The following is a 23,901-nucleotide window of genomic DNA, read 5'->3' on the forward strand; positions in this document are numbered from 1 at the left end:
TGCTGCATGTACATAGTTTCTGTAAATAAGCCTGCACAGGGGAGCTTCTTTAAGGAATATTGCCCCAAACTCATTAAGAGAAAAGACTTTTTAAAAAACTTTGGATTCACCTGGATGTTTATTGTAACAAGGATTGCTTAAAGAGTCATCAGCCTGCACAGGAATTCAGCAAAGCTAGACCTTGCTCGGGCCCGACCCCAGGAGGTTAATTTCTACGGTTCAAGGTGCCCCTTCTTAGGCATCTTAGTCTAGAGAGCCTCATGGGAAGGAGACTAAGACTTGATGGAGTTTGAAGGAGGAGTGTGTGCCCACAGTTACTGGTAATGGGAGGAAAAGTAAGGTCCTTGGGCCTAGCGGTTCCTCAGCTCTTCCCCTAGGCTCATGCTTTATTAGTTATGTGCACCGGTGTTTGTGGTCCCTTGGTGAGGGGGTCACTAGGACTTGGTGACAAGGGCTCCTGGTTTAGTCATGGTGTAGGGGAGAGAGAATAGTGATAATAGAACAAGGGAGGGTGGGAGTTCAAGTGAGGTGAAGGAGCTACTGGGAGCAAGAATATCCCCTTTTCCCCAGGGGTCTCAGGGTCACTAACTTGGGGCTCTTCCAGCAGTTTTGCTGGGTGGGGGCTGGGATTAGATGAGGCCCATTTTTGCCTGCCTGACCCAAATACATTCAACCAGGATACCTAGATTTAGTGCCAAACCCTGCTCAGCCTGAACTCTGCTGGATTTCTGACCAAAGGAGGGTCTCTCATCCCCTGCTCTCCAGCCAGCCAGGACTTTGCATGTGGAGCCTGAAGATATGGAATTCTAGTATGTACATTTTGTGTAAATATGTGCATAGTTGTACATAAATGATATTCTGTTTTTAAATAAACAGATAAAACTTGTTCTTTCTGGTTCCTGTCTTGCTCCTTGAACTGTGTAAATCCTGAACCTCAATACTCTTCTGTCTCAGCACATTCTCCCTGTGGTTCCAAGTTGGGGAGGAGCTAGGATGCCTGGAACTGGGAGGGACAGGGGGAAAGAAATGGCCTCCACAAGACCTTGAGCCATCTCTGAGAGTTCCCAGGTAGGACAGTGGAAGGGAAGACCTCTTCCAGGATAGACAGTAACTCAGTTGGCAGTATTTTATATCCTATCTTTTACTGGAGTCTTACTACAACAGGCCTGGAAAGTAAACAGCTGTGTAAAATGTTTATGGTCAAAGAACCCAAAACTCAGATGGGTTCCACAGGATATTAGAGTTGGAAGCATTTAAAGATCGTCTTAGTCTACTCTTCATTTTTTCATGTGTGGAAAACAAGGCTTAGCACAGGAATGCGGCTCGAGTGACGTACAGGCCTGTAAGAGTTGGAGGCTGGGCCTCCTCCCTCCTTGGTGTGCCCTGCACAGCCCTGCGTTGCTCTGCACCTAGGCAATTCTGGGGTATCAACCTCAGACCCCAGGATTCTGGTCTCTAAGAGTGCCAGTCACCTGCTTGTGTCCCAGGCGCTACCACCCCACCCAAGGGCTCTGACATCACCTCCTCTTGACCAATGAGCAGAGGCCCAGCAATGGGTGAGGATGTGAATGTCAGCTACCTCCCCCACCCCAGCCCTGTGGTTGCAAAGATGCTCTAACAGGAAGCGGGTTTAAGGAGCTGCACGGCTTCCTGCCACCCCAGGGCTGAGCAGGGCGAGAAGAGCGAGTGCCAGTCCCGGCCACGAGACACAGCTTCTTGCCGGGGTCCTAGCAGCTTCCTCTTCCACAGCTACTTCCGTGTGGCCGGGGCCCCAGAGGCAGGAGCTGCTGCCCGTTGCCCAGGCCACCCTCCACCCCCAGTTCTGAGCCCTGCCCCCCTGGGGCCAGGCCAAGCCCAGAGGCTGGCTTGGGATCCCATGGGGGACTAGTAGGGCAAAGGTCTTGGGGGACAGAGGTGGCTGGGCCAGGGCCCTGGGGCTCCGGCCATGAAGTCTCGGCAGAAAGGAAAGAAGAAGGGCAGCTCGAAGGAGCGGGTGTTTGGGTGTGACTTGCAGGAGCACCTGCAGCACTCAGGCCAGGAGGGTAAGGAGGCCAGCCCAGAGCTGCTGTTGCTAGAGGGGGAGGCACGGGGCTTCTCCAGCCCGATCGAAATTGAGGGTACAGAGCAGTTCTTCCGGGAGCTCATGGAGAAGGGGCAGAGGCATGGGGTCTCCCCCAGGAGGCTAATGCGCAGGCAGGGCAGGAAATGTGGCTCTGTGAAGGAGGCCGAGGAGCTCTTCTGTGGGACCGCCTGGGGTGAAGAGCCTGGGGATGAGAATGAGGACACTTGAGAGGAGAGGATGGAAAGACTGGAAACCCAGGAGAGGGAGAAGAAATAGAGGTGAGAAGATGACAGCTGTGGGACAGGAGAGGAAGGCTGAGGCGACCGGGTCAGGAAATGAGCGGCTGAGGAGCATGGACAGTCCTTGGGTCTGAATGAAAGAAGACAGTGGAAGGGCCCCTGGAGAGGGTGAGGGTGGTACATGGGAAGGATGGGGGTTTCCTGGTTGGAGGAGAAGAGGTTACGGGGCTCTGGTCTCTTTGCAGCCTTGCTGGGCCACAGGTGAAGATGTGGGGTAGGGATGGTCCCCTCCCCCAGTCTCTGTGATTCTCTGGTTCTCCCTGTGCAAAGGAGAAGCAGGTTCAAAGTGGAGGGAAAGGCAAGAAGTTGCTAAAATGGGGAACACCAGAAGAGTAAGAGGGATGGCCTGAGCCTGGTTTGAAGGTGGGGGTGGAGGGTACAAAGGAAGGTGGGTGTGAGGACTGCGGGCGGACTGCATCCTCCCTGGATTACCTTGGAGGGGCTTGGAAACCAGCAGGGCCAAAACAACACCGGCTCCCAACTATTCTTGGTGTGGAGTAGACACTCAGAAACATTTCTTGATTTGACTTGGAATTGAATGCATATATCCTGAATTGCCCAGCCCAGCTTGTTTTTTGGTACTTTGAGCTCCTGCCAAAGAAGGACACGATTTCTATCCCCCCCCCCAACCCCACCCCAATCTGTCATTTCCTCTTTGTCCTCCTCTCTGCTCTGGGCTGTGGTGCCTGCAGTGGAGGCAGGGTGACGGTGGGTCCCAGCTCATTTCCTGCTCTTAGTCCCGCCCCTGTGACTCCAGACACCTCCTTCCCCTTTTCTCCTCCCCCAAAGGCCCCCATCCCCACAGGCCTTGCTTAAGGGAAAACCCGGGCCCCAAGGAAGGGTGTACAACAGCTGAAGTGGTTTCTCTGTACCTTTCTCTTCTCATGGGGCAGATTCCAGCAGCCAGCACAGGCCTGACAAGAGGAATCACAATCTTGAGAAAGATGGTTCTTGGCCGAGGGCCACATGCTTTAGCTGGGGCTGATGTTCTTCTAGTTCTCTGCAAACCCTCGGTTCAGCCTCCTCATCCTGGCACTGTCCTTCCTTGTGGACCCCCTGCTAACCTCATGTTGAAGTGCTGACCCCACAGCCAACCCAGATCCCACTCCTGTAACCTTCCTGGCCTCAGATGGTGTGGGGCATGTTCTCTGGAAGGGACAGACAGGTTGCTGGGTCCAGATCCTAATGAATCCCAGAGAGAGAGAGAGAAGCACCTCCCGCCCTTCACCAAAGCCACATCTGAATCCAAGAGTGGAGGAGAATCTTAGGCAGCAGGGCAGCAACGGCAGCCTTCTCCCCTTCCCCCAGCTCCTCCTAGCACAGACAGGTGGAAAGTTGAAGGACAGAGAGAAGCCATAACCGGCTTCTCTCTTTAAGCTAAGACCCAGCAAAAGTGAAAGTCCAGGCCAGTGGAAAGCTGTGTTTCTGGTTAATTTATCCTGATTATCTTGGGTTCCCAAATCTTTGCTGCTCTGCTCCATTTCAGCAACCTCTCCCAGCTCTTTGCCTTAGGTAGGTCTCTTCCTTCCTAAGACCTTATGTGTGTTGAGTTCTTCCTTATCCTAAACGTTAACTCTTTGAGACCTTGCTCAGGTTTCTGATTCTCCAGGTTTCTAAGCTTCAGTCCCTCCTCCGTGACCCACCCTTTGACTCTAACTCTTTGACTCTACCACCCCAACTCTGTGTCTTTTATCTCTGACCCCATTTCTCTTATCTCTGTCTCCTTGACTCCTCCATCACTCTGATCCTATTATCTCCTCCCCCATCTCCTTGACCCATTTCCTCTATGGCTTTGACTCCTTAGGCTCTCGAATGTCTTCTTTCAAGACCTCCCCTGGAGGTTCAAAAATCAACAGAGAAGGATGGGGAGACCTGACTTGGTTGCAGTTCATGTGAAAAGAGCTTGGGATTTAGGTGACAGCAAACTATTTATGAGTTAACAGAGTGATGGCTAAAAGAGCTGGGGTAGCATTAGAGTAGAGCAACAGCTTGAACGAGGAGGACCTGCCCCATGTCTGCATTCAATGCTGGGAACCTGAGGTTGGGAGACCCTGGCAAATGGGCCCAGATCCTGAAGGGATGGATGTCAAACTGTAGGGCCAGGACTAAGATGAGGCAAGAGAGGTGACTAGGGCACAAAATTTAAGGAAGCTCTCACTCTCAGGGCCAGGCAAGTGCCCTAGGTGCCTCTTTCTTAAGGAGACATTCACTCTCAGGATCATTCATGTGCACAGCTGGCTCTGGCATGACCCTAAGAGTGAGCGCTTCCTTAAATTTTGCAGCCTTCAAAAAAATTGTGCCGCCTTGGTGCTTTCCTTCTCCTACCCAAGTCCTGGTTCTGGGGTGCATGAGGGTAAAGGGTGTGGACACCAGGTCATACAAGGAGGGTTTAAAATAGTGTTTGATGGATTTATTATTTTCTTCAGTCTGTATTTCTAACTTACTTAATTCCACAATGAACTTGGGATGGATGACTTCCAAAACACCAAATCAAAAGAATAAATGACTGAAGGAATTAAATTGAAGGGAAAACAAGAAGGGTGAGCTCAGTGCCCAGAAATCCATTTCAAGTAGTTCCATATGGGCTTCCTGACAGTTAAAGTAAAGAGGTAAACATAATCAGGTATAAAATTCATAAAGTCAACATGAAAAATATAGGTGGCTTAGAAGAAGCACATCTTTTTCTGACACTAACACAAGACAGGGTTTTCTCTGCTGAGTCTCAGTTAATTGGACCCAGTGTTTTGTCTTAGGCAATATTCTCTATTAAATCTCCAATTCATTGACTAATTCATTGAGTAATTTAATAAACATCTGTTGAGCACCTGCTCTGTTTCAACACTGTGCTACATGCTGGGGAGGACGTTACTATTTGTCAGAAGGTATAGATACAAAATATACTAATCGTAACAAAGTACAATAAGTACTATAGTACAGATATAAACAAAGGACCGTGGGAACTATAATACAGATATCAGCAGAGTTCAGAACTGAAAGTGATGTCTGAGGTGTGTTTTGAGGAATGCATAGGGATTCACCAGGCAGAGACAGAGAGGAAGGCATTCCAAGCAAGGGAAAACATGAGTGATGGTACCAAGGCTTATTGTTCAAGGAACAGCAGAGGACTGGACCATAGGATTTATGGGGGAGTGGCGGTTGTGCGGAGAGGGGGCTGGCTGGAACTGGTAAGGCTGGATGGCAGTTGGATCTGGTTTGTGAAGGGTCTTATGCAGTATACCTGTTGAGAAGTTTTTATTTTAGTCTGTATTTGTAAGCTAAGCATTGAAGATTGGGGTGGAGCAGAGTGTATATGTAGCAAAGGATTTCAAGCATGGAAGTGCTTTAGAGAAATAACTTTGTGGCCTTGTGGAGATGAGATTCAACGCATGGTTTTTGAGGATTTCCCATGATTAAGACACCATGACAGATAAGATGAGGAAAAGCAAGATGGGTCACACTTAGATCTTGTCCTTAAGGGGCTTACAGTCCGGTAACTGGGGAAGGCTCCAAGGCAGGCGGAGATAACACAGTTTTTTTTGCATTCTTGGATTTGAATTCTGGCTCTATCAGGTTGATACTGGGCACTCGTTACTTCTTTGATCCTCTGTTTTCATGTCTAATGCATAGTGCTTGGCACATAGGTACTTTTCTCCTGAATGGACCAGTATGAAGGTCTGTTACAATTTTGTGTACCTTTCTATGACAGATCTAACATCCATGCGCTCACTAACCAGAGGAGGTGCTTCACAATAATGCCCACCAGCTCTGTTCCATTCTGGTTGGAAGAATTAATGTTCCTTTAACTTCTGTAGAGTGTTAGTAAATGCACTTTCAAATCAGTTTTTTACCTCTTCCAACTGCATTGCTGTCCCTCTAAAATTTTTGTAGTAGCAACTAGTAATTACAGAGAGAGAAATTTCAGGTCAACAAAGGCAGAACTTTCTAATGGGAATGGGCAGTCTGGGGAGGCAGTGATCTCACCCTCAATGGGGGAATTTATACCAAGACTCTAGACCCAATGGGCAGAGGGATTATAACAGGTTGGCAGGCTGGAGCTGATATCCTGCAAGAATCTTTCTGACAAGTGTTTATTCCATGAGTTTTGCCTTCTATCTCCCCAACCCCCTTCCCTGATGTGTCCATTTCTCAGACGCTCTGGGATCTCTGATCTCCCAGACCTTCTGATTTTTCTCTGCCCCTTCTGTGTCCCCAGTTCCCCAGGTGCTAAGGAGCTGCGCAGAGTTTGTGGAGGAGTATGGAGTGGTGGATGGGATCTACCGCCTCTCAGGGGTCTCTTCCAACATCCAGAAGCTCCGGTGAGTCAGGCAGTGAGGGGAGGGCTCTGCGGCCATGAGGCCAGGAAGCCAGAGGGGTGAGGGGAAGTGGGGAGAAGGAAACATAGATGATAGGTACTGTCCAAGGGAGGCGCTCTAGTCTCCTCAGGAAAGGTTGACACCATGCCCCACACTTCCCACAGGCTAGCCTGCACAGATGCCTGTGTGTGCACATGCACATGCACACATACACACACTCCTCCACTCCCACATGTACCCACCCAGCTTTAAAGACAGATTTAGATATAATTCACAGGCCATAAAATTCACCATTTGAAAATGTATAATTCAATAGTTGTTAGTATATTTACAAGGTTGTGCAACCTCCACCGCTGTCTGATTCCAGAGCATCAACTCCCAAGAAACCCTGTAACCACAGTCACTCCACATTTCCCTTCTCCCTCAGCCCCGAGTCTACTTTCTGTCTATGGAGTTGCCTATTCTGGACATTTCACATAAATGGGATCATATAATGGTAACTTTCTATGGCTGGCTTTTTTTCACTTAGTATGTTTTCAAGGTTCATACATGTTGTCGCATGCACTTCATTTCTTTTTATGGCTGAAAAATATTCCATTGTGTGGTGTTATCACATTTTGTTTACACATTTATCAGTTGATGGCTATTTGGGTTGTTCCTACCTTCTGGGTGTTATGATTAATGCTGCTATAAACATTTTGTGTATGAGTATTTGTGTGGACATATGGTTTCAACTCTCTTGAGTATATACCTAGAAGTGGAATTGCTGAGTCGTATGGTAACTCTATATTGAACTTTTAAAGAAACTGTCAAACTATTTTCCACAGCAGTTGCATCATTTTACATTCCTACCAGCAATGTATGAGGGTTCCAATTTCTCCACATCCCTGTCAACATTTGTTACTGTGTATCTTTTTGATTATAGCCACCATAATGGCATGAAGTGATATTTCATCTATATTTGCATTTTCCTAATAGCTAATGATTTCAAATACCTTCTGTGTGCTTATTAGTCATTTATACATCTTCTTTGGAGAAATGTCTATTCATAAACTTTGTTCATTAAGAAAATAGGTTATTTGTCTGTTTTGAGTTGTAGGAGTTCTTTACGAATTCTGAATATTAGATACTGACTAAATCTATGACTTGCAAATATGTTCTCCCGTTCTGTGGGTTTTCTTCATTTTCTTGATAGTGTCCTTTCTCACACAATAGTTTGTAACTTTGATGTTAAATTTATCTATTTTTTTCCTTGGTTGCTTGTGCTTTTGGTGTCATCCAAGAAACTGCTGCCTAGGTCCAAGGTCATGAAGATTTACACTTACGTTTCCTTCTAAGACTTAGTCACATCCATCTCTGCACATAGCCAGAAACACACATTTTAGGCTCATTCCTCCACTTCTACTGACTCCTACATACCCCTATACTGCTGCTCACACCTTCTCTACATCCTGACATGTATCCCTATTCATGCATCCACTCATCCACCTCACATCAACTCTGCATGTTGACAAGAACAATGCCTTAAGCTTGCTGCCTCACGTATATACACGCCCCAACCTCTTCCTTCCAAGTTTCATACTTACTGACCCTCGACCCTGCCTGGAGCCCATCTCTACAGCTCCCCCTCTCCCCACATTGCCCCAGACCCCCACCACTCCTGACTACTCTGTACCTCCCCAGGCAGGAATTTGAAGCTGAACGGAAGCCAGACCTGCGGCGAGATGTTTACCTTCAGGACATTCACTGTGTCTCCTCCCTGTGCAAGGCCTACTTCAGAGAGCTGCCAGACCCCCTGCTCACTTACCGGCTCTATGACAAGTTTGCTGTGAGTTGAGTGGAAGAGAAGGCTGAGGGTGGCCCCTCTGATGTGACATCCCAGATGTGTCTAATGTCAGACAGAGTCCTAGGGATCCCGCATGACAGAGACCACATGGAAATGACAAGACCCTTCCCTACAAATCTCCTAGTCCTGCCATCTCTGCCCTCCCCTGTCCTTCCTTTCCCCAAGGCCTGCAAACTGCACACAGTGCAGGGTGAGACTTGGGGAGAGTAGAAACTGGAAAGCCCTTGGAAACCACCTAGACCAGAGCTTCCCTACATTTAAGAGAATGAGAACACTTTCAAGAAGCCATTTTTTTTTCAAATGTGCCCTTCTGTGAACTGTGATTTGTGTGTTGAACATCTCTTGAATGAAAAAATACATGACAGGACTTCCCTGGTGGGCCAGTGGCTAGGACTCCCGCTCTCAGTGCAGGGGGCCAGGGTTCAATCCTTGGTCAAGGAACTAGATCCCACGTGCCGCAACTAGGACCCGGCACAGCCAAATAAATAAATAATGTTTTAAAGAGAAAGAAAATACATGGCAGAAGCGCTATCTTGAACTGAGTAACATTTTTACTTATATTTTTTAAAGTATTTATTTATTTATTGGTTGCACCTTCTAGCTTATGGGATTTTAGTTCCCCGACTGGTGATTGAAACTGGGCCTTTGACTGTGAGAGCTTCCTAAGCACTGAGACATGAGATCGCCAGGGAACTGCCTTGAGTAACACTTTTAAATTAAGTTGCATTTTATGGAGCATGACATCGTTTAGAGATCCTTAACAGCCAGGGTATGCCATTCAGCCCGAATAGACCAGGCTGGGTGGGCATAGGACTTCCCAGACACCCTGAAATAAACCACAGCCCCTGGCGTGCCCACAGGATGAAACCACAAATGTTTTCCAGTACCAGAGCACTACTGATGAGGACGCTCAGGCAGAGAGTGGCAGGGAGCTGCTCAGAGTCACAAAGCCCTAAGTGGCATAGCCAAGAGTCAGCTGCAGGTCTTTGTGGGACCCAAGTTCTGTCTGCTGCTTCAGTGTGCTTCAAAGATCCAGGGTTGGGGAATGGCGTAGGGTTTAGCACAGACTGTTTCTGAGAGTTTGGCTTAGAGCTCTGGGGAGGATGCTGGGGCAGCACTGGGTCACTGACTCCTGCTCCTTGCTCCCAACCAGGAGGCTGTGGCAGTACAACTGGAACCTGAGCGCTTGGTCAAGATCCTAGATGTGCTTCAGGAACTTCCAGTCCCCAACTACAGGTGTGTGGGGATCCTCCCTGACCAAAGTCCTGACTCCCCCCACTAAGCCCAGGCTGTCTCTTTACCTGGGGCCTTGACTTGTCACTTCTCTGCCCCATGACACCCCCTTTCTGCAGGACCCTGGAGTTCCTCATGAGACACTTGGTGCACATGGCCTCGTTCAGTGCCCAAACCAACATGCACGCACGCAACCTGGCCATCGTGTGGGCCCCCAACCTGCTGAGGTGGGTGCGTGTGTGGGTATCCTGGCGGAGCTTAGCCCCTGGGGAGCCGCTTGAGGATGGAGTGTGGCTGTGTGGTACTGGAGAGGGGTCTCACCCAGTGAGAACAGGAAGGTTCAGGATTACACGGTGTGGTTTGGAGCTCACCTATGGGAGCCCCTTCTCTGAGCTTGAGTAAAGTTCCTAAGGATGGGGCCTTTGTGTTTTATTTTTGGCCACACTGAGTAGCATGTAGGGTCTTAGTTCCCTGTCCAGGGATCAAATCTGTGCCCTCTGCAGTGGAAGGGTAGAATCCTAACCACAGGAGCACCAGGGAATTTTGGGGCCTTTATGTTTTCTTATACTGTTGTCATTTAGCTCAGGGACTGGAGCAGGACAGGAGATAGGGGCGGTGCAGAGTGTGGGAGCTGGGGGGCTGTGGGGTGTGGGGCTGGGGTGGGCCTTGTCAAATGTTGAGCGAATATCTTGGAGAAGTGGCCTGCATGTCACTCCCTGTGGTGCACGGTAGACTATGAGAAGTCCTGAGATTTGTTATACACAGGCACCCTGGTGGGCAGAGGAGGTAGAGACTAATATCCTGAGGACGGTGTCCAAGAAGGCTTCCCGGAGGAAGTGGCCATTTGAGCCTTGAATCATGCATGTTGAGTAAAAGGAGGAATGGGTTTAATGGCATTCAGAGGAAAGGGTATAAGGTATTTTTAGGGAGAATTTGAATGGGGAAATGCAGTGGGGCTGCGGGGCATAACTCCACATCTCCACAGGTCTAAGGACATAGAGGCCTCAGGCTTCAACGGGACGGCAGCCTTCATGGAGGTGCGTGTGCAGTCCATCGTCGTCGAGTTCATCCTCACGCACGTGGACCAGCTTTTTGGGGGTGCTGCTCTCTCCGGTCAGTGTCCTTCCCACGCCCCACATCACCACTCTCTGCCTGGGGAGTCACGTCAGAGTTAGAGAAGGCCTCCAAGATCATCCAGTTCAGTCTCCCTGCTTTGCAGATGACAGGACTGAGACTCATAAGTTCTTATGGTCATGTGGAGAAGACCCTACAGAAGAATGGTGCAGTCAGGACTTGAGCAGGCCTCTTCCACTCTCAGTCTAGGGCATAGCTTGACCTCTTAATCAACGCCCATCCCGGTTCTCAAGGCTAGTGACTGATCATTCCCACCCCCAGCCCACGGGGCCAATGTCCTGGGATCTCCTGGCCCTCCTTGTCCCTGAGGACTTCCTCTTGAGCACAGAGGATCGATCGATCTCCAGGTATATCCCCTACCTTGGTAGTTAGTGAGTGGGAGGATGCAGTGAGGAGGTGGGTACCCAAAGCCCTCTTTCTGTCCCGGGCTGGCCAATTCCTCTTTCTTTTCCTAGGTAGTGAAGTGGAAAGTGGATGGCGATCACTTCCAGGGGCCCGGGTGTCAGGCAGCCCTGAGGACGTTATGCCACGGTCCCTGCCCTACAATCTGCCTAGCATCCTGCAGGCTGGTGATGGACCCCCCCAGATACGGCCCTATCACACTATCATAGAGATTGCAGAGCACAAGTAAGGCCTTCTTCCTGAGCCCTTCTCCCCTGCACTGGCCGTCAGGCTCCAACTGCAGTGATTTCTCCATTCCCTCCAGGAGGAAGGGGTCTCTGAAGGTCAGGAAGTGGAGATCTATCTTCAATTTGGGTCGCTCTGGCCATGAGACCAAACGTAAACTTCCACGGGGGGCTGAGGACAGGGGTAAGTCTGCGGAGATATAGGGGGAGTTCTGCTGAGGGTGCACTAGGTCCTGGCTCTATGCACATCTCTGTCTTGCAGAGGACAAATCTGATAAAGGGACTCTGCGGCCAGCCAAGAGCATGGACTCACTGAGTGCTGTGGCCGGGGTTAGTGATGGTGAGTACAGGTGTGCACTCGTGTGTGTGTGTGTGGGGGGAAGGGTGGTGATGGCCAGTGACTCCATCTCCAGGGAGGGAAGGGCGTTCCTAAGCATGTGTTGGTGGGGTGACCTCTGCACAGCTGGTTGTGAAGGGTTGACAGTAGTGGCTAAGGGAAGCTGGGCCTGGTGCCTTCCAGGCTATAGACAAAACAGAAGGCACTCTCCAGAGCCCTTCTGAGGTGTGTCCAGGCCCCTTGTGGCTGAGGGTATGGCCTACCTCTCTCTTCTCCACAGAACCAGAGGGGCTGGTCGGATCCAGCAGTCCTCGGCCAGGCCCACTGCTGACGGAAAGCCTGGAGAATGATTCCGTGGAAGCGGCAGAGGGTGAGCAGGAGCCCGACCCAGAGGTGCTGGGTGGCACGAGCTCCGAGCCCGGCACTCCACGACTGGGGCGGTCAGCAGTCCGCGCTGGGGGCGGCTGCCATGCCGAGCGCCGTGCTGGTGTCCACATCTCAGAGCCCTACGACGTCAACCTCCCCGCACACATCAGCAGCATGCTCAACATATCCCCAGGCAACATCGCCAACATCTCCTTGGCGGGGTTTGCCCCTGGTCTTGAACACCCTACCCTACAGAGTCGGCCAAGCCCTGCCTCTGGCCCTGGTCCTGGCCCCGGCCTTGGCCCTGGCCCCCCAGGTGAGGACCCAAGGATTGCCCAGGACTGGGAGAAGGGACTAGAATGCTAGGCTGAGGCTCTGAAGCTGGGAATCTGCCCTGGACTGTGGGTGGTTATCTTTAGCTGCCTTTCTAAATTCAAGATTGAGGGAATACAGTATATTATTAGGTTGTATGAGCTTCATGTAGAAAGGCTCTCTGGCAGCCTTATATCACTGATACACCAAAGAATGGGGATTTGTGTCAGATACTAAGTACAAAGTAGGAAGTTATAATAGTTGGCTACCCAGGTAGCTCAGTGGTAAAGAATCCACCTGCCAATGCAGGAGAGCCAAGAGACCTGGGTTCGATCCCTGGGTTGGGAAGATCCTCTGGAGAAGGAAATGGCAACCCACTCCAGTATTCTTGTTGGGAAAATTCCATGGGCAGAGGAACCTGGAAGGCTACAGTCCATTGGGTTGCACAGAGTTGGACACGACTGAGTATAGACACATTAACAGGTGACACAGGTTCAATCCCTGCTCCAGAAAGATTCCACATGCCTCAGGGAAACTAAGCCCATGCATCACAAAAATAATAATAACAACATTAATAAGAAAAGCTAACATTAGTTGAGAGGTTATGATATGCTTTGTTAAGGACTTTGAAGGCATTAGCTCATTTCATTTTCTCATAGTGTTGACTAAGGTATTGTTATTGTCCTTACATTACAGCAGTGGAACCTGAGACTTATGTTAAGCAATTTGGTAGGCGGTGGCATGGCTGGAATCTGATCTGTGTTCTGACTCCAGTTCCAAAGTGTCAATAATGAGAAGTACTGAGGCAGCACTGGGTAGTGGGTAAGGATAACAACTGCAGAGTAAAGTAGACTGGGATTCAAAGTTGGGCTGTGCCACTTGTTCGTGTGACCTTGGACAAATTTCTCTGAGTCTCAACTTCCTCATATATATAATGGGGATACATACCCGACATTATAAAGTTGTTTTGTGGAGAAAATAAAACATATAGCACAGTGCTTGGCACCTGGCAGGAGTTCTAAAAGGTGGCTATAAGCCAATAGTTAGGGATATTGGTCTGAGAGGATTAGCCACATGAAGCATCTATGGTGGGAATGTTGGGCCCATACTGTAAGCAGTGCCAGGAAGACTGACCTTGGAAAGGGTCAGAGCTGGTCTTGACCTTAGTATTCCTGGGACTCTCTCTCTCCCAACAGATGAGAAGTTGGAGGCAAGTCCAGCCCCAGGTCCCTCGGCTGACTCAGGCCCAGTGGACGTGGCCCCTGCCCTGGAGGACTGCCTGTCCCAGGAGGTGCAGGATTCCTTCTCCTTCCTAGAGGACTCAAGCAGCTCAGAACCTGAGTGGGTGGGGGTGGAGGACGGGGAGGTGGCCAAGGCAGGACCAACAGGAGCAGCCTTCTCCCCTGGGGAGGAAGACCCTGGGATGGGCTACCTGGAGGAGCTCCTGGGAGTTGGGCCTCAGGTAAGGAGGCGCTGTGCTGGGTTTGGGGGTGTTAAGGAACCCAGAGGGTGGACAGGGCCACGTAGCCCTAAGCCATGATGCTGTATTTACAGGTGGAGGAGTTCTCTGTGGAGCCACCCCTGGATGACCTGTCCCTGGATGAGGCACAGTTTGTCCTGGCTCCCAGCTGCTGTTCCCTGGACTCTCCTGGCCCCAGGCCTGAAACAGAGGAGGAAAGCGGGGAGGAAGTCTTCCTGAGTGCCTATGATGACCTAAGTCCCCTTCTGGAGCCCAAACTCCCAACCTGGGAGGGTCCAGGCAGTGAAGAGGAAAAGGTGGCAGGGTCTGGAAGACAGGAGGCTTCAGGACAGGCTGAGGGAGAGCAAGTCTTGTGTGAAGGTGGAGAGGACAAGGAGGTTGAGCCTGGGAGCAGACGGGACACCAGGGAGGAGGCTGAGGGGAGTCCAGAGAGTGAACTGGAGGGCAGAGAGGCCAGTGAGGAAGGAGCAGAGGCTGAGGGAAGCCAGAAGGTGATTGACAGTTTGAAAGAAGGATGTGGGAAAGAGACAGGGGAGACAGAGGCCAAGGCAGAGGAGTCCAAAGGTCAGCAGGAGGATGAGAGAACGGAGGAAGCTAAGGGTGTGGAAGAAACTGGAGGAGAGCAGGTTAAAGACAAGGGGAAGGAAAGAAAGACTGAGAGAGAGGAAGGTGCTGAGGAAGGAGATGAAGCCCAGGTAGCAGCTGGAAAGGAATCAGAGCATGAGGCCCAGGAAAACCAAATTGCTGAAGAGAGCTGGGAAGTTGTACACAAACAAGAAGCTGAAGGAGGCAGAGAAAATGAGGTCAAAGGACAAAGGGGAGACGAGGGTCAAGAGGCAAGAGAAGATCAAGGAGATGGCGGAGATAGCAGGATCCCAGGAGCAGCAGCTGAAGGAGGAGCAGGGGAGATCAGCAAGGAACGGGCGTGTGGAAATGGAGAATCTGAGGGAGACCAGAGAGCTGGAGGTGAACATGTAGAAGAGGGTACCCTCCCTGAAGGGTCACAGGTAGAGTCCCTGGAGGTTGACAGTGCCAAAGAGGGCAATTCCCAGTCCTCTGAGACAGAACAGGCAGCCCCACAGCCACCTCGGCCAGAGGAGATGTATCCTGAGGGGCAGCCCAATCCCCTTGGCTCAGCTGGCGGTGTGGGCATGCGCCTGGCTTCCACCCTCGTTCAGGTCCAACAAGTCCGTTCTGTGCCCGTAGTGCCCCCCAAACCACAGTTTGCCAAGATGCCCAGTGCAATGTGTGGCAAGATCCACGTGGCACCAGCAAACCCATGCCCAAAGCCTGGCCGGCTCGATGGGGACAGGGCCTGGGGCTCCCGAGCCTCCCGCTCCTCTTGGAGGAATGGGGGTAGTCTTTCCTTTGATGCTGCTGTGGCCCTGGCCCGGGACCGCCAGAGGACTGAAGCTCAGGCAGTTCGGCGGACCCAGACCTGTACTGGTGCTGGGGACTACAGCCTCATCCCCAAAACCTCCCCCTATAGCATGATCCCTGCCTACGCTCCCCGGCCCCTTAGCTGCCTGGAGATCCCAGCTGAGGGCACAGAAGGGTCTGGACCCCGGAGTCGGTTTAGCCTGCCCCCCAGAGAATCCCAACCTCCTGATCCCCTTATGTCCCCCCAGCGCCGATCATATGCATTCGAAACACAGGCTAACTCTGGGAAAGGTGAGGGACTGTAATTAGGACTGGAGCACTGGGCATAAGGGACAGTAGTTGTCTCCAGGGTCTTGGACTGTTTCACCTGCAGCATGAGCGGCTGTAGTACCCAACTCTATAGGTTTTGGCCCTCCAGCTTCTCTTTTTGACTGTGGGAAGCACTGTCTTGGTCTGTTTACCTGAGCTTGTCTCAGACACATAGCACTTATCCCTTAGGAGATTCCTGAGAAACTCACCAAGATCCTGTCCCCAGAGAGAGGGGTCACTGGCCAAAGGGAACAAAGAGTAGGTGGAAAACTTAACGGTTTCTCAAAGTGAAGAATGAAGGGGGAACTCCAGCCAAGGTCCTGCCTTCCTCTGAGGCAATCAACTCTTCATGGAAGTCCAGAGTAGAGGTGGGGCCAGGGCCAGGTTGGAGCCTATTACACACAAACACTTTTAGAGGTTACCTATCCTTGTTCTACTCTTGGTCCCTTGGATACCTCCTGCTCCTATTAACTCCAGATTAGGAGAAAAATGTCCAGGAAACTCTTTGAATACACAGTATTTGTTGGCAGGACTAGTTCCCTTCTCAGCTCCCCAATTCTCTGCCTCCCTGAATCTCTAGGAACCGAGGTCTTGTATAGATCTCTCTGGCCTCTTCTTTCTCCTTTGGAATAACTCCCTATTTTAGGGAAGAGGGATGGCATCACTCAGGCTCTGGGATTGCTTCTCTGGACAGGTTGGGGCCACAGGTCCCAAGGGGGAATATCTCAGAATAAATGCTGTATTTTTACACATAAATAGTGTGGTTTCTTTTTACTCTTACTGAAGTCTTGAATGATAGATACCATATCTTCCAAGGTGGTGTTAGTAGTAAAGAACCCACCTGCCAATGCAGGATACGTAAGAGATGGGGGTTCCATCCCTGGGTTGGAAGATCCCCTGCAGGAGGAAATGGCAAACCACTCCAGTATTTCTGCCTGGCGAACCCAACAGACTAAGGAGCCTGGCAGGCTACAGTCCATAGGGTCACAAAGTCAGACATGACTGGAGTGACTAAGCACGCATTGTTATCATATTTTCATGTTTGGTCAAACATTGCGTTCTTCTGTTTTTACTGTCTGGGTGTTCTTCCTCAACTGTCGTGGTGGAGACGTATAGCTAGAAACTAGAGCTGGGTTCATGGTGGTCAGGAAATGAGGAAGGGAAACTTATATTTACATAATGCTCTTTATATGCCAGTAATGCTAGGTATCCTACGTGCACAGAATCTATGCTCTTAATTTTTAGCCCACCTAATAATTCTATAAGGTTGGTACTGGTATCTCCATTAAAAAAAAATGTTTTCTTTGGCTGCACTGGATCTTAATTGCAGCATGCGGGCTTTTTTCGTTGTTGTTGTTGCTGCCTGTGAATGCATCCTTGTGGCATGCGGGATCTAGTTCCCTGACCAAGGATGGAACCTGGCATCCCCTGCACTGGAGCACAAAGTCTTAGCCACTGGACTACCAGGTAAGTCTCTAGTATCTCCATTTTACAGGCGAGGAAACAACAGTTAATTAGGTCAAAATGTTTGCCAAAGGTCTCAGAACTAACAAGCGGCAGAGGCAGGTCTGAGACCCAAATTTGTCTGGCTCAGGGTCTGAACACTTCCCTTACACCACACTACTTCAAATCCATTAAAGGTAGGTCCTGACTGAAAAGAATGGGAATTAAGGTACCTCTTACAGAAACTGAGACTCACAAAAACTAGACGCCTTTGGGGTCTTCAAGTGACTACAAAGGCTAATGTTGCTATTTAGTCGCTCAAGTCCTGTCAACTCTTTGCGACCCCACGGACTGTAGCCCGCCAGGCTCCTCTGTCCATGGGATTTCCCAAGCAAGAACACTGGAGTGGGTTGCCATTTCCTTCTCCAGGGGACCTTCTCAACCAATGGGATGGAACTTAGGTCTCCTGCACTGGAAGGAGGATTTATTACCACTGAGCCACCAGGAAAGCCCGGCTAACACTAATACACATGAGCATATCCAGATTTATGTATGCTCAGATATGTCCTAATCTCCAATAGGAAACTGCAAATAGGTGGCCTGATCCAAGATGCCCTCCCAAATAGCTCTTTCTAAAGACGGCGCCTCTGCCTCCATCTGACGTCCCTCGTTTGATATAAGCTCACTTCTCCTGGAACTAAAAAGGCCCTGGCCAGCAGAAAAATGGTAGCACCAAGTTAATCGTCCTTTTCCCGTTCTTGCCTAAAGCCACTTGGACTTCAGTGTCCTTCTCCCAAGACCCCGAAAGGTTGTTTCTTCCCAGTACCAGCACCACCCTATACAAGCCCGCACCCAAACCCTCAGCAACATGGAGGGAACGGAAGTCGGGCGGCTCGGAGGCAGAGAAGGCTGGGTGGGTCGAGACAGACACTTCCGCCCCTCACCAACATGGCCGCGGGCCGGGAGTGCGCATGATCAGCTGTCCTGGCGATCCCCGAGTCCGGAGAGGGAGAACACGGTCGCGGGAGATCGGCGGCTGCGGCGGCTTTGGCCGGTGAGTGCAGGACATAGCGGGAGTCTGGAGACTGGGTGAGCCGGCGAGGCATAGCAGCTTTGATTTTGTTTCCGTTTTTTAGGTTCAGGAACTCCTGGGGCGGAAGTCTTTGTTTTGAGGGAGGGGGCCGTGCCTGGTTCTTTATCTCCTACCCCTTTTGTGGGCCGAACTCACTCCCCGCCCCCGGGCGCGCACGTCCCCGCCCTCCTGCGCTGCCAGCCGCGGGCCGCTGGGCCGGAGACCGCAGGGCTTCCTGAGCCCCCGGCGTTCTTCCCTACCCCCGAGGAGCAGCGCGGGTTGGGGGTGAGCCTGGCCGGGCTAGCCGGGTCACCGCGCGGGCCCCTGGGCTCGCGCCTGGCCGTAGCTCAGCTGCTGAGCGCCTGCTGGTTGGTGGGCCCGCAGGGAGACGCCGCATTCTCAGGCGAGGTCTAGGTGCCTGACTTCTTTGCGGACTTGATTTTTCCCTTTGTGTCCAGACTTAGCTAAGCTCTTGCAGGGCCCTCCTTCCCGGAGCGTGCACGCCACAACATCCTAGCCCACTTTCCGTGTCGCATACCCCTTAAACTCAGGAAATGCTTCCGGATGTCCAACTAAGATTTGAATAAGTAGCCTGACCCCGTTGCTGATTGTCCTCAGAGGCTGCTCCTGGCTGACAGCTGTGGGCCATAGAGACGCCTCCTGTACCCTGCCCTCTGTTTGATTGCGTCCTTTTGCTGTCAGTGCTGCAAGCTTCAGAGGGGCATTTCCTCCGCAGGTTGGAGGATGGAGCGATAGGTGGTCTTGAAACACTGGTCCTACTTCCCCCTCAGGGTCTGGGATCTTCTTGCAGCGCTACTTCCTCCGGACGGTTTCACTTTCAGTTCCTTTTTTTGGGGTTAACGCTTTGGATACAAGCTTTCCATGACTCATCCGCTGAAGATAAAGGTTTGGGGGACCTAGTGGGTAGAGAATTTACAAAAACCTTACCCCTTTCCTGTCGAGATTATTCTGTTGCTTTACACTGTATAGCTGTTTCCTTCTGGAGGCGCCTGCTCAGTCCTTTGTTTTTCCTGTCCACCTCCCGCCGCCCTCCAACCGTCTCCCCACTCCCCGCCAGCCCCCCCACTCCCCTCCACCCCCACCCCCCGTTAGGGTCTTAAGGCAGGACCTTGTTTATGGATTCCTCCCCCATTGTCTCCTCTTCCGAACCCTGGAGTTTTCTCCCTTCTTGCTGGGTTCAGTTGATTTGGAGTTGTCATGGCAACATTTTAGCAACTATGTTGTTCTACAGGAAAGCTTGCTGAATAAAATAGTAGGGGCTTGAAGATGATACACTAGGGCTTTAAGGTCTTTTTAATGAATGACATATATCTGGACTTCCCCAAACAACAGCCGGATTAGTAGAATGGGGCCCAAGGGCCAAGCCTGGCCTTTATGGTTCTGGGGGTTTTCTTTTCCTAGATCTGAGGACAGGAATTTCTTGGTGTTCAGTATGTGTGCCTGAGAAACTGGAATAAGCATCAGGGTCTATGGTCCTGTGTATTTTGACAGCTGTGGTCTAAACATGGTCCTTCCTAATCCTGATATCATGGCAGATTGTAATAGCTTTAATAATAATCCATCCAGAAATATGTTGTTTTTCAGTCTTTCAGTATAATTATCCCCTCTCCATCAGGAGATCGAGTGAGAATTGGAGAGGCGAGGAACATTATTTGTAGAATTGCTTTTTCAGTCACTGTAGGCAGCTTTCAGCCTCAGAATGGAGAAAGCTGATTGTCCCCTGCAGAAGATTGGTTATGTTCCTGGATGTGTCTGCATGGAGCCTAGGTTCTAGAAATAGGAGAGCTTTCAGTTTCTTAGACTCACTAGACTCCCTGATTTCTACCAGGACTTAGCACTCAGGCCTGTGAGGCAGGAGATACGAAGACTTCCAAAGAAGGACCAGTTCCTCGGATGTGCCCCCTCACAGAGAGATGAAGGGGTGAGTGAAGAAGAGGTAGGGCCTGGAATGGGAGATGGGAGGCCTGGGAGAATGCAAAATGGCTAGGAGCACTGGCTCTGGAGTCAGGCAGACCTCATTTTAGGTCCCAGCTATATCAGCTAGCTATGTGATCTGGTTTTCTGTTTATAAAATGCAAGTAGTGCTACCTACTCATAATTGCTGTTCTTAGTACTAAGTAAGATACTGCCTGTTAAATGCTTAGCTTAGTGCTAAGTAAATAGTAGCTCTAGTTATTCTAACCTCCCCTAGCATCTGTTGGGAATGCCAATGAGTTTGGGAGCCATATGTTAACTGGGCCAGTGAGCTTTTCATTCACTTTTTCCCCTTATTCTTCCTCTTGTCCCTTCACAAACAGGCAGCAGAAAACAGCAGAAACCGAAGAGGGGACAGTGCAGATTCAGGAAGGTGAGTGGGAGAAACAGAACTGAGCTGAGACCGACAGCCCATTGTGGTCTCGCCCCACACCCCATGGCCTATCACCTGTGTGCCGTTCTCCTTTTAAATGACACACAAGTGCAACAGAGGGAGAAAAGCAGTAACTCACAGACCTTTTCCTTTTAATTCAGGCGCAGTGGCAACTGGGGAGGACCCCACCAGTGTGGCTATAGCTAGCATCCAGTCAGCTGCCACTTTCCCTGACCCCAACGTCAAGTACGTCTTCCGAACTGAAAATGGGGGCCAGGTAAGGGAGGGGGCCAGGTGGCTGCAGGTGTTACCTGGGGTTGGGATTGAGGGAGGTGATTGAACCTGTCATGGGGAGACCTGGTTTGGAGGATGAGGTGAAGATGTGGACTAATTGGAGGGTGGGAGTTGGGGGGTGGAATATGAGGTTTACAGTAGAGATTGATATGAGGTGGGGGCTATGCTGAAACCACTATATGGGAAAAGGAGGGGGAATGGCTAAATATACATCTCTGAAGGATTCTTTTGGGGGGGCCCTATCCAAGAGAAGCTTTATGAGGGGCTCTGGAGTCCCTAGCACTTACTCTCTTGTTCTCTCTTCCCTTCCTCCTTTCTTCCCTGAATCTAGGTGATGTACAGGGTGATCCAGGTGTCTGAAGGGCAGCTGGATGGCCAGAGTGAGGGGACTGGCGCCATCAGTGGCTACCCTGCCACTCAATCCATGACCCAGGTACAGGGGTATGGGCTGCAGAGGGGACTCGAGCTCTGAGTAGTAAGATGAAGAAGGGAACTAATAGGATGGGCGTGGCTGGGGATAGTGAGACATCTGGAGTTGCCTTGACCCAAAGCACTAGACTCCTCGTCTCTGGATGATTCTCCCTGTCTCCTCACAAGATATAGAGCTGCAGAGTAGTTCATGGGAAGTATCTGACTGTCACTTGTCTCTGTTCTCTTGCTCCCCTTCCCAGGCCGTGATCCAGGGTGCGTTCACGAGTGATGATGCAGTTGACACAGAGGGGACAGCTGCTGAGACGCACTATACTTACTTCCCCAGCACTGCAGTGGGAGATGGGGCAGGGGGTACCACATCGGGGAGTACAGCAGCTGTTGTTACTACCCAGGGCTCAGAGGCACTACTGGGGCAGGCGACCCCTCCTGGCACTGGTGAGATATTATGTGAGGATGCTGGCTGGAGGGGCTAGGATAGGCTGTGGGACATGGCTGGTGGGCAGTGGGCCTTTACTAATGATCCCTTAATGATCACTAAGACCCGGGCAGGCAGTGAGTCTGGGGCTGCCCTTCCAGCAGGAGGCAGTATGTCGTTTTTTAGAGGAGGATCCCAGGGCCTTGGCTTTAGAGCTTGGTGAGGGTCCTAGTCCCATGTCCTGACAGAACCTCCCTTGCATCTTCACAGGTCAGTTCTTTGTGATGATGTCACCACAAGAAGTGTTGCAAGGAGGAAGCCAGCGCTCTATTGCCCCCAGGACCCACCCTTATTCCCCGTGAGTAACCCTTGTTTCTTATCAGTTACCAGGAACAGTCTTGATTCTTTCCAAAGATTTAGTGCGGTTCCTTACCCCAAACTCCAATCTCAGTTTTTAACCTTGCCTCACTCTGGCCACCCTGGGCTCTATTGTTAGGAAGTCAGAAGCTCCCCGGACAACTCGGGATGAGAAACGCAGGGCTCAGCATAATGAAGGTAGGCATGATCCGCACGTGAAGCTTGGAGCTGTCTAGTGGAATTGGGGACCTCTATGATGTTGAAGGGAGAGGTTAGGTAATTTTACCCTGGAGCCTTTGGTGAGTCACCTTGTCCTCTACTTGCCCCACAGTGGAGCGCCGCCGCCGAGACAAGATTAACAACTGGATTGTACAGCTGTCCAAGATCATCCCAGACTGCTCCATGGAGAGCACCAAGTCTGGCCAGGTCATGGAAAGACCCTGGTAGTGGGCAGGATGCCTGAATTCTGTCTCCTGGTATTGCTTCCAGAAATGGTAGAGAGTGGGCACACATGGCAATAGTTTTTTCCTATCTGTCTCTGAGGCTCCTGAATCCCTGGGAGATGTTATTCCACCATCCTTTAAGGGAAAACGAGGTCCAGAGTGTGAACATGCTTTTGGAAAGCAAGCCAGGTATTTTTATATCCTAGTCCTTATTTTGTTGGCTTTTTCTTAACAGAGTAAAGGTGGAATTCTATCCAAAGCCTGTGATTATATCCAGGAACTTCGGCAGAGTAACCACCGGTTGTCTGAAGAACTGCAGGGGCTTGACCAACTACAGCTGGACAACGATGTGCTTCGACAGCAGGTCAGACCCCCCCTACCCTCAGTACAGCTGTCCTTGACCTCCCTAGCCACCAACCCAGCTCGGGACTCTCTATTTTGTTTTCCATAGAAAGAGCTTTATCTTTACCTCGTCACTGGTGGGTGTCTGAATATGTTCAGAGACTTGGGTGTGCTAACTTTTCTACCTATTTCCCTTACTGCTCTTTCCCACGTCCAGGTAGAAGATCTTAAGAACAAGAATCTGCTGCTACGAGCTCAGCTGCGGCACCACGGAGTAGAGGTTGTCATCAAGAGTGACAGCAACTAACTCTGGGGACTCAGGGGCTCTAAGCTCTACAGCCCCTTTCCGAGAACTTCAGATAGCCCAGGAGCCACAGGCTAATAACCCCATGCCCCTTTCCTTCACTGCCCACATTTGGCATGGGACTGGGGGGAGTTCAGAAGGCGTATCTTTGAATAGAGGCCCTGTGATCTAGCAGCCTGCAGTGGTGTGAAACACACACGTGGGTGTGCACCGACAGTCTCGCCCAGCCAACCCTACCATGCAGCCCCTGGGCCCTTGTGCTCCTCTTGCACAATGCATGTGCTGTCTCCATGCTGGACACTGGACACACTAAAGTGGGGGGCTTGCCCTGTGCTTGCTTAAAGTGCCAGCAGAAGATCTGCTGATAAGCAGTGTTTGGCTTGCCCCAGGACTGGCGCTTCCACTGGTTGGTTCTTCCTTTCCCTAGAGCTCAGATGTGCTCCTCAGGACTCTGGGGAACAGGCTTTAGCAGGAAGTGGGGATCGGAGGCTTAGCAGTGGCTGCTGTCCCAGGAAGAGGAGATTGGCCAGCAAGCAGTTGAGGCCTATGCAGGTCTCTGGCACCAGGGAGAACAAGAGGCAGGGCCCACTGGGGGCCTTACCCCATTGTGGGGACGTTTTTTTTTCCTTTCCTTTTTTTTTTTTTTAAAGATAAAATGTTCAGAGCCGTGACTATCTCTGGGTCTTCCTCCCTTTGTGGGCTCCAGGCTGGGAGGGAGGGAACACACTGCTTTG

The 23,901-nt window shown here is 50.8% G+C and overlaps 2 protein-coding genes and 1 long non-coding RNA gene across 44 annotated transcripts; 2 read left to right on the forward strand and 1 right to left on the reverse strand.

Annotated features, from left to right (window-relative positions):
* The first annotated feature begins 1,660 nt into the window (after positions 1–1,660).
* On the forward strand, positions 1,661–16,453 carry ARHGAP30 (Rho GTPase activating protein 30). 10 transcript variants are annotated; one of them, XM_081485043.1, is made up of 13 exons: positions 1,661–2,042; positions 6,575–6,677; positions 8,358–8,502; positions 9,674–9,756; positions 9,873–9,980; positions 10,739–10,866; positions 11,343–11,514; positions 11,594–11,697; positions 11,776–11,853; positions 12,131–12,532; positions 13,725–13,990; positions 14,083–14,431; positions 15,083–16,453. In XM_081485043.1, exons 1-13 carry the CDS (start codon positions 1,946–1,948, stop codon positions 15,691–15,693), a joined length of 2,646 nt encoding a protein of 881 aa, XP_081341169.1. In that variant the 5' UTR covers positions 1,661–1,945; the 3' UTR covers positions 15,694–16,453. The 10 variants fall into 10 exon arrangements, with proteins under 10 accessions (XP_081341169.1, XP_081341159.1, XP_081341161.1 ...); XM_081485033.1 differs by having other exon boundaries at positions 14,083–16,453; XM_081485035.1 differs by having other exon boundaries at positions 13,725–13,819; positions 14,083–16,453.
* LOC145504405 (uncharacterized) lies at positions 10,619–19,385 on the reverse strand. Of its 20 annotated transcripts, XR_014052175.1 has the most exons (7): positions 19,342–19,385; positions 18,085–19,129; positions 13,961–14,188; positions 13,663–13,840; positions 12,114–12,189; positions 11,248–11,338; positions 10,619–11,020 (listed from the first exon to the last, which is right to left on the reverse strand). It is a non-coding gene; the product is annotated as an uncharacterized LOC145504405 (long non-coding RNA). The 20 variants fall into 20 exon arrangements; XR_014052172.1 differs by lacking the exon at positions 18,085–19,129 and having other exon boundaries at positions 10,619–10,905; positions 19,161–19,385; XR_014052171.1 differs by lacking the exon at positions 18,085–19,129 and having other exon boundaries at positions 19,161–19,385.
* On the forward strand, positions 18,137–23,839 carry USF1 (upstream transcription factor 1). 14 transcript variants are annotated; one of them, XM_081485121.1, is made up of 11 exons: positions 18,137–18,229; positions 20,062–20,169; positions 20,531–20,580; positions 20,742–20,857; positions 21,206–21,307; positions 21,546–21,741; positions 21,992–22,079; positions 22,218–22,276; positions 22,410–22,504; positions 22,757–22,885; positions 23,081–23,839. In XM_081485121.1, exons 5-11 carry the CDS (start codon positions 21,209–21,211, stop codon positions 23,168–23,170), a joined length of 756 nt encoding a protein of 251 aa, XP_081341247.1. In that variant the 5' UTR covers positions 18,137–18,229; positions 20,062–20,169; positions 20,531–20,580; positions 20,742–20,857; positions 21,206–21,208; the 3' UTR covers positions 23,171–23,839. The 14 variants fall into 14 exon arrangements, with proteins under 14 accessions (XP_081341247.1, XP_081341239.1, XP_081341243.1 ...); XM_081485113.1 differs by having other exon boundaries at positions 20,062–20,154; XM_081485117.1 differs by having other exon boundaries at positions 20,062–20,154; positions 20,742–20,826.
* Positions 23,840–23,901: the final 62 nt, after the last annotated feature.

This window comes from Giraffa tippelskirchi, chromosome 5 (assembly GCF_054371585.1).
Source record: "Giraffa tippelskirchi isolate mGirTip1 chromosome 5, T2T-mGirTip1v1.2.pri, whole genome shotgun sequence".
Classification (NCBI taxonomy): Eukaryota; Metazoa; Chordata; class Mammalia; order Artiodactyla; family Giraffidae; genus Giraffa; species Giraffa tippelskirchi.